The sequence below is a fragment of the Olea europaea genome, chromosome 14 (assembly GCF_002742605.1).
Source record: "Olea europaea var. sylvestris chromosome 14, O_europaea_v1, whole genome shotgun sequence".
NCBI classification, from domain to species: domain Eukaryota; kingdom Viridiplantae; phylum Streptophyta; class Magnoliopsida; order Lamiales; family Oleaceae; genus Olea; species Olea europaea.
In genome coordinates this window covers 186534-202614 of record NC_036250.1, presented here as the reverse complement: position 1 = coordinate 202614, position 16081 = coordinate 186534, and the positions used below count along the sequence as shown (strand labels likewise).

General features: G+C 34.2%; 1 protein-coding gene across 3 annotated transcripts; it reads left to right on the top strand.

The window, feature by feature from the left end:
* Nucleotides 1-200: 200 nt before the first annotated feature.
* LOC111408660 (translation initiation factor eIF-2B subunit epsilon) lies at nt 201-14139 on the top strand. 3 transcript variants are annotated; one of them, XM_023038389.1, is made up of 16 exons: nt 208-250; nt 387-539; nt 1246-1476; nt 2449-2763; nt 4511-4618; nt 5146-5335; nt 5935-6197; nt 6667-6796; nt 7439-7518; nt 8293-8556; nt 8633-8709; nt 9285-9376; nt 10051-10133; nt 12018-12089; nt 13209-13334; nt 13807-14139. In XM_023038389.1, the coding sequence occupies exons 2-16, from the start codon at nt 408-410 to the stop codon at nt 13837-13839; spliced, it is 2196 nt and encodes a 731-aa protein (XP_022894157.1). In that variant the 5' UTR covers nt 208-250; nt 387-407; the 3' UTR covers nt 13840-14139. The 3 variants fall into 3 exon arrangements, with proteins under 3 accessions (XP_022894156.1, XP_022894158.1, XP_022894157.1); XM_023038388.1 differs by having other exon boundaries at nt 201-539; XM_023038390.1 differs by having other exon boundaries at nt 202-539; nt 8308-8556.
* The last annotated feature ends 1942 nt before the right edge of the window (nt 14140-16081 follow it).

Sequence of the window (16081 nt, the reverse complement as noted above, 5' to 3'; positions counted from 1 at the left end):
TAAGTGGACGAGCAAAAAATTAATATTAAGCCCATGTTCGTTTTCCTTTTTTTCTTTATTAAAATAAAAATATGATCATTATTCATCATATTAAATTACCAAATTTGAGACTATATTTTTCATTCTTATTATTATAAAAATGGAAAATAAACGATAATAATAAAATAAAATATCATTTAATGCATAACACTAGCCATAAAGCTGAGTTGCCATTTAACCCTCTATTGCAGCAAATTGGGGTTTTAGAACGGTGGGTTTCGCTTTTTCGAAAATCATACGCATAAACTGATAAGCAAAATTAGCAGTTTTCTTCACTTATTCACTGGATTTTGATTTCAACAATCTTGATCGTTCGTGTCTTTTGAATTGAGGGATTTTTCTCCCAGAACGGCGGAGCGTGTAGAGATATGGTGGCAAAAAAGGGCGGAAACCGAGGGGAAGATGCAGAGGATGAACTGAAACGTGAGCCCTTACAGGCTATACTCTTGGCCGATAGCTTTGCCACAAAGTTCCGTCCCATCACCCTCGAACGCCCCAAAGTATGTTGCTTATTTATTTTTACGCACAACAATTGCTATCAGCACCTGGATTAATTAACAATAAGAATAAGCGATTATTTTCCGCTTTATTACTTGTGTAATTTTGAACTCTCTGCAAATAAAATTTCTCAATGCACCTGTAACATATTGATCCAATATATATTTTCGTTTTTCCCTCTGGTGACATAATTGCATGAGGTGGGTTATTTTCAGGATGGCAATATTTATACGTTTGTGTGCATTATCCACGCGTTATTTCGTTTTACAGTGTTATGTGTTGCTGGTTTAGTTTGGAAACTCGGAGGACTGAGGACAAGTGCGGATGTTGTTTCGTGAATGCTTTTGTTACGCGTGCACATACATGAATTAGGCCATTTTCTTGCAGTGCATCAGTCCGAAAATAATTGGAGAAAAATTAGTTGTTGTCTAAAATTGAAAATATTGCCTTGTGTATATGGAAGTTTCCATATATGTACATTTTAAATAGACATGTTTGGTTCTTAGTTACTTTCACAACCTCACTTATGAATCGGACTGGTTTTAATGTGTCTTTTATTAATTATTGATGATTTAATACTCATTAGATGTTTATGCATATTTTGTGACATTATTCTTGTGAATTTGTTGGTATGACCTATTGTAATTAGAAAGTAAAATTTTGATTTGGTTTTATATGTTGTGTATTTTATATCTTTTTTGTTTGAAGGTACTATTACCACTGGTCAATGTACCCATGATAGACTATACCCTGGCATGGCTTGAGTCTGCTGGGGTTGAAGAAGTTTTTGTATTCTGCTGTGCGCACTCCAAGCAAGTGATAGATTATTTAAAAAACTCCAAATGGTTCGGCCAACCAAACTTTGCGGTTTCGACAATAGAATCACACGATTCTATCAGTGCTGGAGATGCTTTGCGACTTATTTATGAAAGACATGTGGTATGTTGATGCTTTGCAACTTATAGCTCATTACCTGATATTATAGTCAATCTTTATTCATTTTTTTTTTTAAAAATAACAGAACGCTTTTATAAAATTAGCATCATTTCAACCTTGCCTGGAAAAAAAGTTATATCCGTGTAACATAATTTGTATCAGCTTGGCCTGTATCTTTTTGTTGGGTGGATTAGTATAAGCGGAAAGCCTACTCAGACATTTAAATTAACTTGATAAATATCTTACTTTTCTTCTAAGTTATAGGCCCTTTTGGTTTGGCTAAGAATCAGACTTTTAGTAGATTTTGATCAAAGTTGACCGGTTGAAAAGTTGATAAAAGTTGAGTCCCATAGAATGTGTCGCTGAAAATGAGTTTTAAAGAATTGGGGCTAAACAGGGGCATAGAATTCGGCTTCTTCAAGATCACATGAGTTTTCTTTGTCATCACATTAGAACTCAGTGAATGATGACCTGCAATGATTCATCACATAGCCTATACTAAATAAACACATTTTCAGTGACATGAAGTTTGAACTTTTGAAGATAAACGTTGGTAGAGACAGGAAATGAAAGAGTTAGAATTTATTTTTATAGAAAATGGTAGGCCTGGCATGACATCAGATTATCAAGACTTTGTTATAGTAATTTGGCCTCATTGTAACTGCTGAAGTGAGAAAGCATGGAATAATGACCATTCCTGGGATTTTGATATCATGATATGGAAAGAAACCACGTCTAGCTAATGTTATTTGTCATTACCATGAAAAATTGGAAAGTATTATGAGATGATGTTATCTTAGTTCTCGTCATGCTCATAACTTATATGGCTATCAACTCTTTTGATTGCAGATGTGCATTTTATTTTGTATATGAGCTTCTTTTGAATGGTGATGCCCTTTTCTGTTGATGCTTACTATTTTTGCTATCTCTAAGCTAATGACAAGCTAACTTGGTATATACATTTTCACTTTGAAGATAAATGGAGATTTCATCCTTGTTACTGGGGATACAGTGAGCAACATGCCACTTATACAGGCACTTAAAGAGCATAAGGAAAGACGGAGAAAGGATAATAATGCTGTAATGACAATTGTCATTAAACAATCAAAGCCTTCTTCAATCACTAACCAATCTCGTCTTGGAACGGAAGAACTCTTTATGGCAATTGATCCTGATACAAAACAGCTGCTGTATTATGAAGATAAGGCTGATGATCGTAAAGGGACCATCTCGCTGGATAAGGGGTTGCTTATGGATAATGCTTCTATATCTCTTCACAATGACAAGCAGGTTCTATTTCTTCTAAGATGCTTTAAGCTTGTGTTTTGATTTACCATTTTTATGACTGAATATGAAAGAAAAGCTATATGGTTTTTACAGGTTACTTCTTTTCTCTTTGGTTTTTTGAGTATGTTTAGTCAGTGACAGAGAATCAGTCAGTTGTGCAATAAAAATGACTTATGTTGATCTGTAAGTAATGACAATATAATGTATCAGCATCGAATCTTTTAAATACTACAAGCTCTATTCCTTAACTATCTTACCTTTTTTCTCTCTGCTGAATCAGGACGATTTAGCATTGAGCTTTACAACAACTTCACCCCTGGAAAGCTTAAGATTTGTTTTTTATTACCAAAAATTTATGGGAATAACATTACTTCGTCAAGAAAGTTTAGGATTTGAAGCACAAAACAAGCAAACTTTGCCATTCCTAACTCCACATTTCTTAATCAAACCTACCTGTGACGTCTATTAGAAATATAGATGGACATAGAACTGAACCGAAGCCGAATTTTCACATAATTAGTGAGTGGAACCATCCAATCCGAATTTAATTATGGAACGTTCGGTTTCGGTGTCGCTTTCATTTGGTTCAATTCAGTGCGGTCCAGTTTCCTGAGTTCTGTACTATAATTAAATTTTTTAATATTTACAAAGCTATATTAATTTAACTAATGACATATTCAATTTTAATTTTTACAAAATAATGTAGTTCAATTTTATGCATCTTTTGTGTCTCTTTTGTTGAGTTAATCATAAATTTGATTGTTAAAATCATAAGAACTGGAAGATAGCAAGCTGCAATAATGAAGAACGGCGCAATTGAGTTTCAATTCGATTTTTCTAGAATGGTAGAAACAATGCTATGGTAGAATTACATATTTGGATAAAATTTAGGTTAATTTGATTAAGCTGGACTCGAACTGGAAATTAGAAGCAGGAAAATCATATTTTTGGGTTTGGGCTAAATTAATAGTTAGCAAGTTTATGAAGAAAAAAATAATTTAGCTTATTTAAGATAAATAAATTAAAAAATTTAAGAAAATTCGGTTCTTATTTGGTTCTTCGGTTCTTATCTAGAACTGAGATTCGAACCAAGTCAATCGATTTTTGATTCAGATACCCGTTCGGGTATTTAACTTAAGAAGAACCGCTTGCTTCGGTTCAGTTTGGGTCAGGTCCGGGTCGTTCTGTTTCAGTTCGGCAGTTTTGTTCGGCCCTAATTAGAAAGGGTGTTGGATGTGGTTAAGGAATTGAAGAAGAAAGTATACGACCACACATGAGATTGATTGAAGATGATGGATAAGACATCATGCCTAATTTGGAGAATTTTAGAGGCCTATTAGTTCTATGAAATTGAGGTGATAAAAAAAGAAGAGGATAGAATACTTAGGGATAAGCTGTTTGGAACGATTTGTGGTCTAGTTGTCAATAGAAGAGGAAATGTATGGTGACAAGTGAAAGAGCCATATGCTGAACAACTTCACTATAATTTAGTTTCCTTAAATATTGAACCTTGTGATGTAACCCCTATTAGATCATGTTGCAGGTGTGAAATCTCTTAACTGATGTTGAAGCTGTGACCTTTTTATTATTTATAAATGTTGCTGTTATATTTTCTCCACTTTTATCTTTTCTGGTAGACAAAACAACCTATTTACCGAAGTCTTTCTGGATAGTTCCTAATGATCTGTCCTCGGAAGGATATGAACATTTTTTTCTTTTTCATTCACATTCTTGGCAATGTTGTTTCCAGGACTGCTATATTGACATATGCTCTCCAGAAGTTCTTAGTCTTTTCACAGACAATTTTGACTATCAACATCTACGTCGTCACTTTGTCAAAGGGTTACTTGTTGATGATGTAAGTAGCTATTATACATATTTTAAGCTGTTTTTAGGATCTCTTTTTACCTCTCCCTCTCCCTCTCCCTCTCCCTCTCCCCTCCCCAACCCCATACACAAAAAGGGAAAAAAAGAAATGATGTTCAGCAATAATCTTTTTTTCCTACTACTACATCCAAATCCGCTTTTTATGCAGTCATGTGCATATATGCATATGTAAATCCGTATGTGGGATTTTCTTAGAAATTGTTTTGATACTTCCTGATCCTCTCCGGGGAATGTCACATCTGCCGCCACTGGGCCAGGGAGAAAAAAATTGTTTTATCCGTAAGAAATATCTATTTATATCCCACAGTCCTATACAATCAACTTTCTCAGATTAAAAAAGCAAATTTCATTGTTCATGTTGTGTATTTTCTTTCTTCGCATCCTTGTTTCTATAAATGTTCTGATGATTTGACATCTCTCTAGCGCACAAACACATGCACTCACGCATACTAATGAACAGAAAATTAATCTTCTGTATATGCTTGTTTTTACTTTCAGATTATGGGATATAAAATTTTCAGTCATGAAATTCATTCAAGTTATGCGGCTAGGATTGATAACTATCGTAGCTATGACACCATCAGTAAGGATATAATACAGAGGTGGACATATCCATTGGTGCCTGATGTCCAGTTTTTTGGAAACTGTGCTTCCAAGCTTGAAAGACGGGGAATGTACCGTGCATCAGGTGAATAGAAACCAAGCCATGTAAAAATTTTCAGATGCTTGCATAGCTGTATTTGGTATTGTTGCTGGATAAGCTTATTGAGATAATTGCAACTAAAGATATAATGTTTTTTTCTTTTATTTCAGTTGTGGCAACACCATCTTATCCTGGAAACATAATACTTGCTCTATCCCTTAAAAGTACACTTTCCCATAAAATAAACCTGTTTTCGAATTGCTGGTTAAAAACTTAAAGGATGCCAAAAAGTAACAGGGCTCGGTGTAGCTGAGCTTATTCTTCAGACAATTTTGAGTTGGCATTTTAATTTGTGATATGCACAGGTGGCTAAATTACATTTTTAACTTTAAAATTATATGAATAATTTAGCTGCAGATCATTTTCATAATTATGCAAAATGTAAGAAGTTGCATTTCTAGTGTCTCTCATTTGGCACCTCTGTTTCTTTTGATGGTGACAATTTAGTGTGTTGTGTGCTTAAGTCATGGTGCCCAACCTTCACATTTAGAAATAATGCTAGTAATGACTCATAATTGGACCACTTCACTTTGTTACCTTTTCCACTCACTACTGGACGGCATCTTTTTACCTTGACTTTTCAGAGGTTGGGTTATCACGTTCTGCACAAATTGGTCCGTTTACTGTCATTGGAAATGGCACCTCCATTGGAAGCAACACTGAAATATCAGATTCAGTTGTTGGGGAAGATTGTGTTATTGGATCAAATGTTTCAATAGAGGGTTGCTATATATGGAACAATGTAACCATTGAAAATGGATGCAAACTGAGGCATGCAATAGTTTGCGATGGGGTGATTATGAAGTCTGGTGCGGTTTTAGAACCTGGCGGTGTTTTGTCTTTCAAGGTACTGTCCTATTATTTGGTGGCATTTATTTATTTCCTACATTTCCACAGATATAGTTTGATCAAACTTTTGTTTGTTTACTTGCAAAAAGTTTTAACTTCTTCTGGAATAAATAGTTAAACAAAACTTTGAATTGGTTGTCAACAGTAAAATATAAGTATCGTGGAGGATACAGTTTCTATTTGATAATTATTTCACTTTTACTCATATAAAATTGTTTAGTTGATATAGAGTGAAAATATTGGAAAAATACAATATATTTTTCCTTTTACTGAAAGTCATTCTCAATTTGAAGGTTCATATCGCAAGTAATTATTATCCCATTTTGACATATAAATGAAGCGATGTTTCACATTTCATATCACACACGACAACAATCAGCTATTTTCATTGATCTAAGATGTATCCAACCATATGGTCTTTTATTTTACTTGAGTTTCATAGTGCCTCCTGCTTCTATTCCATGTAGGTCGTAGTGGGACAACAATTTATTGTCCCTGCTTACTCAAAGGTGTCTTTACTTCAGCAACCGGTCATAAAAGATAGCGACGAGGAGCTTGAATATGATGACAATAGCAGTGGCATCATCGGAATTCCATGTAACTTCTGACTCTGAATATCTTTTGCCATACATTAGCAAGGAACTGAATCCTTATAGATGTTAACTCTAATAGTTGGGTTCAAGTTGTGAAGATGCCTATATTCAGTTAAATAACCTTTGTTTGACTTCCTCATGAATCTTTTATATTTAAAAATTAAAAATATCACAGCTGAATTTACATGTAATGATATAATTGTCAGAACTTTCACTTTTTACCAATCCAATTGCTCTAATGCATAAGCTTTCTGTGTCCATCCTCTTATTGATTTTGTTGGTCTTACTTGAGTATGAGAATCAGGTACCTTTATGGATCTAGTTGTTCAAATGAATTCAACTTTTTAATTTGGTCGAAAAGAGACTTTGCTTTCGATATGGGTACACGGACAATATTCATAAATTAGTGTACTAACATTAGATGCTCTGATTACATGGCACACAAATTTGACTGTTAGAAAGATATATTAGTGGTGCATTTCAGAAAAAAAGATTATATGTAAATAATTTTCTGGTTTAGTGCAAAACATCTGAGAGTCAATTCATGTCCTCAAAGTATGCCATTTTTATTTATTTATTATTATTATTATTATTATTATTATTATTTTTTATAGAAGTTTTATATGGTCCATGCTTTGATATGCAGCAATCTCAAGTACACCTGAAAAGTTGAATGATCAATTCGGCACCAAGTTGTCTGATTCACAACGACGGGCTGGATCTGAGGTCCTTTTTTTTCCTTTTTCTATTTACAATTTTTCTCATATTTCCTACATGATAGTGCCTTTAAAACCATTTTCTTTCTTTTTCTTGGTAGCCTTTGTATTTCTTATCATTCAATTTTTTAAAAGTTTTCTTAACCAGCAAAGAAATTCTATGATTTGACGTTGGGGAGACTGCTGCCAGAAGTTACTGAAATATATAAAAAGACAGATTTTTCTGAAGAATTCACCACGATATAACCTGGTCCATGCATAATCATAAAAACTTAATCCAAAATTATGACCGCTACTTAGCATTGGCAATAGATCCAAAAAAGGATCTAAAAATATGAGAGCTTGTTGGAGAACCATTTTGGTATTAAAAAAAAAGAGCTTTGAATAATAATTTTTAGGAGAATGTGTAGTTAAAAAGTAGGAAAAAGTTTTTGGTATACGTGTATAATATTTTATTGTGTGAATGTGTGGTTGAAAATAGTCCTGTAGCAAGTATAAAATAATTAAAGAATGTCAAACATGCACTGAATTTCTAGATTTTTTTGTTCGTTTGACATAAGGAATCGCTAGCCATTAAGATTGTGTGCAAATGGTTGATGAAGCATCTTGTTCTTCTCCCATTATTCCACTTGGGAGGACTGGTAGTCAAAGTTGATTTGAAGTATAATTATTTTAGGACCCCATTACATTGTCTAGTGAATTTCTCCAAGTTCAACTACTCAAATTTATTGAGGATAAAGCTTAGTTTGTTGTTGGTTATAATATCGTACCGTTTCCTAATCAGTCATTTTTGTACCAGGTTGGTGATGGTGGTGTTGGTTTCATATGGTCACTTGGTGAAGGAGGGCATGAAGAAGAATGGAGACATTCAGTTGCACCAATACCTGCAGATAAACTCATCGAGATTATTAGAACCGCAACTGATGAACTGGAGATATCAAATCAAGATGGCAATTTTCTTCCACCTTCAGGAGAGCTGGAACCTGATTCTGTTGATAATGATTCCGATGAGGATGCCAGGGATGATTATTCGTATTTTGAGAAAGAGGTATTCGCTGATGATTATTCTCCTGTACACACACATGGTATTTGAAATTTCATTGTGGCTATAATTCTTCATACAGGTTGAAGCAACTTTTCTGAGGGCTGTTCACGAAAATGTTAAAGAAGACCATATAATTTTAGAAGTAAATGCACTGAGGTATGTTATTTACTTCACTATCTAGTTTCTTTTGATATTATTCTATGTTAGAGAAATTTCAGTCATGTATGGGGATTCATATATTGAGTCCGCAATGATTGTAAAGTTAACCTGAATATGCCATAAAGAAATGCCAGTGGAATAAAAGTATTATAGAGAAATTGATGAAGATGACTGAGTAGCCAAATTACTAATGCTTTCTATCTATAATTTACTGGTTGCCTTATTTAGGGCCATGTAAAGTTATTTGCAATATTTTTCTTTACTTCCACCATTTGCCTGTAAATTTTCTTCGTGTACTGCAGCCTTTATTGTCAACTTTCATAAACTCTTTCCTCTTTATGCTTTCATCTACATATTTTAAAGTACATGTAGACCCCTTTTCTATTAGAAGAGTAAGATACTATCAATCAGCTAGCTGACAGGCATTCAGATGATCATGTTCATGCCCCTATTCAATGCTTGTCACTTTTTGCAACATTGTACATAACTAATGATAAGATTGATATATTCAAACAGGTTTTGTTCGCTCAGAACATTGTACCATCTCACTCCTCAAATCTTTCATGCTTCAGGTTGTCTTACAATCTGACATCTACCGACTGTGCTAGTGCATTGTTCTATTCGATGATGAAATTGGCTTCAGATACTCCTCATGATACACCCGGCAAGTTTCTAATCATGATAGTCATTTCTTTCTTCGTTTTTGACATTTATTAGGTAAAAGATCACGCTCTTATGTTTTACCTTACTAGAGGCTTTGTGAAGGACTATAAATACTTTCTTTTTGACGTACTCTAATGCAGACCAAGATATGGTTATAATGACATTAATTGATAAAGAGGCAATTATTTTATCTGGGCATTTAAGTTATTCCAGTACTCAGGCAGAAAGAGTGGATATGAGAATATTGTGCATCTCAGTGTGGAAGGTTATAGCTTTTCTTTGATACCTGGAAGTGGAATATGATTAACAACTGCTTAATCAAAAACCTAGAGGCCATGACTTCTTTTTTCACCCCCTGCAAATTTGCTGCAATTGGCCATCAAGTTACCATTTACTTAAATGTTAAATTACATTAGCGGAAATTTCTTTACCAATTTCTCTTATATGAGCACTTGTCTCGAGCTTCACCATATTCTTAGTGATATCTGCTTCTGCTGCAATTTCTCAGAAATCAGTGCTTGATGCCATTCAGTTGTGTAAGAACTCTTCTGAAGAAGGCGCATTGTTTAAAAATTCGATTATCAGTCCCTAATGCTAATTAGTTTTTGGGCATCTGTAAGCTTACCTAGGCATTCAAATCATATGTGCATTAAGGACTTAAATGCTTTATTGCAGGTGAATTGGTTAAAAACGTTGCGACTGTGATTACAAAGTGGAAACAACTTTTAAAGGATTACTTGTCTAGCATAGATGAAGAGGTAGGTATCTGGCCATATTGAATTTTTTGCTGACATGTCATATTCACTCTTTTCTTTAGTTGGCTTCTTGGAATTCTATTTTTTTCAACTGCATTAGGCATCTCAGGCATTATTGCAAGCTGCTCCCATCTTATCTGGACCACCATTTGCTTTATTTAATTCAGGTGTGTTTATTTGCTGAAATTTGCCATAAAGTAGCAAGGAGTGAAATATGCAGCAATGCAAGAAAACCACCATTTTGCTTTCTTGGTTCCTGAAAATTCCAGGAAACAAATAATTAACTCACTAGTCCTAGTCCATCCAACACTATCATTTTGAAAGTTCTATTGCACCTCTATTATTAGAGTGATGGCTAGTAGAGGAGTCAATGCTCAATAGTAGATTTCAGCTATTGTAACCGAATGAGAATAATCTGGAGAATCTGTAATTGAGCATTGACCCATCTGCCAACTATCTGTCACCCATATTCCTCTACTGTCTAAATGTTATGATGTTTGTGATTGTACTCCAACAAAGACAAAGGCCTCTACTTGGAAGTCTTTATGTGTAACGACTCGAGCCTCTTGTTTAAGCCGTTTATATTATAATTGTTGTCCGCTTTGAGAAGGCATCTACCCTACTACCCCCTCATCACTTTCTTTTGTGTCCCCAAAAATTCGAACCTAAAACCTTTGCCTTAGGAGAGTTTTCCTCTTAAAGCAGACAGTAGTCACAGTACGTATTATATAACGATTTGGGTACGAACGACTTGAGCCTGTGATCATCATTGGTACCAGGATTTTACCTAAGTCTCTCATAAGACAGATGTTTTGGATTTGAATCTTGGGGGACGTGACAGAATTCTGTGAGAGGTAAAAGGGCAGATGTCCTCTTAAAAGTGATAGTACGTATGATATAATGGTTTGGATACAAGATCGGATAGTTGCAAAAAACGCAACTCAATTGGTACTAGTATTCAACTTAAATCTCTCACAAAGTAGAGGATTTGGATTCGACCTTGGAGGATATGACATAAATCCGTTAGGGGTAAAGATGCTTTTCCAAAGCGGACAATATGTATGATATAACGACTTGAGCAAAGGCTCGGGTTGTTACATTATGAATCCTCGTTTTAGAGCCTATGCTATTACTTTGTGTGCTCTCATTGCAGTTGCAAAATAGTCCTTTTTTGATGGTTGCACACTTTTTACTCAAATCTTTATGTCCTGACTTAATGTGTAAATTTGGCCTGTTGCGGCCCGCCTTTGGAATAGCTCGGTGTGGGCCGCCTATGGGCCTAGAAGATGGTATACTCTCGCTCATTATAATTTTCCTTTGATAACATTCTCTTTGGTGTCTCCTTATTTGTATAAACGAGTACATATAAGACTCCACTGGCACGATCTTCTTAAAGTTATAAAGGCGGCCTTTTAAATCCCATTAAGAATCATGCCACTTCATGAGATCATGCAATATGTGCTTTACTGCTAGATCTTATCTTCTTACCTTAGTCCGATTTTCAAAAAAGTAGGAGCACCCCTTAAGGAAAACTGTATATAAGAGGAGATCAAGCTGGCAAGGTGGGATCAAAAAAGGTTGTGGAGTTCATCCAAGGAGAAGCACAGGGGGAAGGAGGAATTTATCAAACTTGTCATCTTCAAAGCTTTGCTTTACTTGACATGTGTCTGTTCAATTTCTTGTTAAGTAATCAAGCCAAGTTTCTTCAGTTCTGAGCCCAAAACCTTATTTTTGGTCAAAATGGCATCAAGAATTTGCTTTCGTTGTAGGAATTTGCCTGCCAATTTTGATTCTTGATCGACAACACATATATAGTCTTGGTGGTACTAAATTATAGAATCCTTATTTTATTGGCAGTTTCTTAATTTTATTCTTCTCTCATTACAGATTGAAGTGATTTTGAAATTTGAAGAATTGTGCTTAGAATCCACCAAGGAATACACTCCATTATTTGTGCAGGTAAGTTTTTTTTTTTGTTTGTGTGTGTGTGTGTGTGTTGGATAGGGGATATTTTGCAAAATTTTACTATGTTGTTAGGTGAGTTAATAGTTAAAACTTCGGTTGAAAAATTGTCGCAGTTATGCATAATTAGTAGCTCAAATATCAAACCGCAGATGTTTTGATTGATTAAAATCTTTGCCCTCTAGATAAATGAATTAGTAAATGATTGAAAAACGAACATATGGACCAGATGAAAGAATGGGATATGATTTGATGACATATAAGCCCTTGTTTGAGCCCCATTTTTCCAGAAATTCATTTTTTTCAAAACTCATTTTCAACCATATATTTTACAATAAAATAATTTTACACGTAAATCGTATCTCATGCCTTTCCCGACTGACCCGACTGGAGAGGTCATTTTTGAAAACCTTTTTTTCACTTTTGAACCACACATTCTCAAAAAATTCGCTATTCAATATACATTTTTTCCCCAAAATGGGGGCTCAAACAAGGGCTAAAAGTAAATAGTTTTGTATGTTCATGTGTTGGTTGCGAGTTTTTTTTTCTGTATGTATTACTTCTAGTAGTCAGCCATTGTTTTTAGTAGAGGTGCTTATCTTGTAAAGCTTAAAAAGTGAGATTGTAAATAAATAAGTTTCACAATAAATTATTTTTTTTATCGGTCAGTTTGATACTTGTAAGTTGCTTATTTTGACAGAGTTACTTTTCTCTTTTAAGAAATAAGTACCATATCGAGACACGCTCTTAGTTTAATTTCCATGGTCGTGCTTGGATTAGTGATACTATATAAAAAGCTATGGTATAAAAAGTTGAGTCGTTAAGGGCCTGTTTGGCATGTCTATTGAAAATTTAGAAGTGTCTTTTGAGATTAAAAAACTGCTTTTGGACCTGTTTGAATAAATTTTTGAAAATGCTTTGTTTGATTAGAAGAAATTTTAGAGGAAGTTGGCATAGCGTGGCTTTTTGTGAAAGGTCTTCCACAAAAAGCAAAGCTAAAACACAAGCTATCCCAAACAGGCCCTAAACTCTTGTTTGCTTATATTATTATTCCTTGTGCACTAGTGAACATACCAATGTTTGTTTCTTTTTTTCTTATTATTATATGTTTTACAGGTTTTGCATCTTCTATACGACCAAGATGTTATACAAGAGAAAGCTATACTTGATTGGGCATCTGAAAAGGAAGAGGCAGAGGAGTCAGATAAATTATTTCTCAAACAAGCAGAAAAATTTATCCAGGTATGCATTAATATACTCAAATGATGCGAGGAGTCAAGGCGTGAAAGTATTATGCGATCTTCATAGCTAACATTTGGGGAATGTACTTGAGGTTGATTATTGAAGTCTTTGAGCTTGTTTTGGGTTCACTTATAAGTTACTTTCAGTAAAATCAACTTTTTCCCCCCTTAAAAGTACAAGAATAATTTACCAAATGAGTTGATTTTTCAATTAAGAGAACAGAGGGTAATTACTTGTTATCTTACTTATAGAGTATCCATTGCTGCAAACTCAAATTTGATCTCTTTCCATACCTCACAAGCATCAGCTAGTTCAGGACTCCATTTGCTAGCCTCACGGATAATTACATTACCCTCAGAAGCAAGATCGAAAAGTTGCTTAGAACTAACCTTTACTTTTTGTTAAGCTGAGCTAAACGTTCTCGTTGCCTCTTTTTACTCATTTTCAACTGTATACTTGACATTTGGTGCAGTGGTTGAACGAGGCCTCGGAAGAAGAGGATTGAGTTACTGCAGTCTCGGCTAGTTGACAAATTTCTTGGTTATGGAAATGCTATCAATTATATAATCATTCAAGATGCTGCAACTCAAGCTGAATAGTCCATCTTTTCTTGGAATCAACTTTAGTATAACTCTCTCATCATCTCCTATATTTTACTAATTTAGTCTTCTGATTGGGAGCATGTTTGATATCTGTTGTCAATTATCAACTTCGGATTCAATTTCACATGTCAACTAATGGACAAATTTCATCGGTTGCCTCGAGCAGTAGTGGGGACGAATGAAATTTCCGAGTTCAAGATTTTTTCTGGGATTTATTGATTATGCATATATAAATATTTTTGACTTGTGTAATGTAATGCGGTCTTTGTAGGTTTCTGTTTTTACGACTCTAAGCAAATTAAAGTCTTAGATTGAGGAAATACATATACAGTAATATTAAAGCTAATTAGTTCAATGTCTAAGAGCAAAATCCAGTTGGCCGTACTTTAAATTTTTGAAATGAGATACTGTTTGATGGGGATTAAAGTCAAATTTTTGAGAAGTTGTGGATCTCATGAAATATGTGATTAAAATTAATTTTTGAAAGAATTATAACTTGGAATAAAACCTAAATCTTAATTCATGCCAAACAGTGGTTTAATATTTAAATATAATGTTTGTTATTGAGTTTGAATTTATATTTTTATTTATTGCTATGTAAAATTAATGGCAAATATAACTAGATTTATTTATTTATTTTTGGAAATACGTACGAGTAAATATGTTTTTTTTAGTATCAAAATATCAATTATTACAAAGGCATTTTTTTTTTTTTTTAACCTTTCATGTTGTTGTATATGTGACTCATATAGAATAAAACGCAGATTTACTAGGTCAAATTGGTCGATATTGGAGCGAAGCAATGTCAAAAATGGAAGTATTGTTAGAAAATGGAAGGGAAAGATACAAGACTCGGTTAGTAGCTAAGGGATATTCACAGAGAAAGGGAATAAATTATGATAATTTTTTTCTCTCCAATCATCAAACACACTTCCATTAGGATCGTCTTGGCAATGGTAGCCAACTTTGATTTGAAGTTAGAGCAATTGGATGTGAAGACTGCTTTCCTTCATGGTGATTTGGAGGAGCAAATTTTCATGGAGCAGTCACAGAGGTTCTTGGAACCAAGAATAGAGAATCTTGTATGTAAATTGAATAAGTCTTTTATATGGGTTTGAGCAGTTTCCACAGCAATGGGACAAGAAGTTCGACTCCCACATGACTCAGATTGACTATAGTTGCTGTGAGTATGATTGTTGTGTTTACCTATAGAGTTCTTGAGGACGATTCATATATTTTTTTGATGTTGTACGTGGACGACATGCTATATGCTATAAAGAACATGAATGACATAGATAGATTGAAATCTTTATTGAGCAGCAAGTTTGACATGAAAGATTTCAGACTGGTTAAGGAGATTCTTGGCATGGAGATCAATAGAGATAGGAAGGACAGAAAATTATGAATGTCTTAGATAAATTATTTGAAAAAGGTTTTGGAGAGATTTAGCATGTTTGATGCAAAACCAGTGGGTACACCGTTGGCAAATCACTTCATATTGTCTAGTATCAGTGCCCAAAGATTTAAAAAGAAATTGCACAGATATCAAAGGAACCTTATGTTAGTGGGATGTTTAATATATGCAATAGTGTCTATTAGACTAGATTTAGCACATGCAATCAATGTGTTGAGCAAGTATATGACCAATCTCGACAGAGAACATTGGAGAGCTATAAAGTAAATTTTTAGGTACTTAAGAGGTATAATGAAGTCTGAGATTTGTTTGAGAGATAATATGATAATGTTTCAATTTAGAAATACGTAGATGCAGATTATGCAGGCGACTTGAATGACAGAATATCCCATACATGTTATGTTTTTACATTCATAGGTGGGCATATATGTTGGAATTAATGGTGCAGTTAATCGAGGTATTATCTACAAGTTTCTAGTTATAAGGAAATGAAGTTGATAAGATTGAACAATGGGGTTGATAGAGATGGAGGAAATAAGGCAACAATAGTGAAGACAGAAGAGGTTTGCTTCATGTGTGGGTTAAGTGCTTTGGTTGGGTAATACGGGAAAAATAAATATTTTTGGTCAACCGACAGATTTTAGGATGAAAATAGTTAGATGTCTTTTCGATGTATATCTAATATTAAAGGTTTATAACCGCATTGCATATTTTTGAAAAATTTTGGAAGC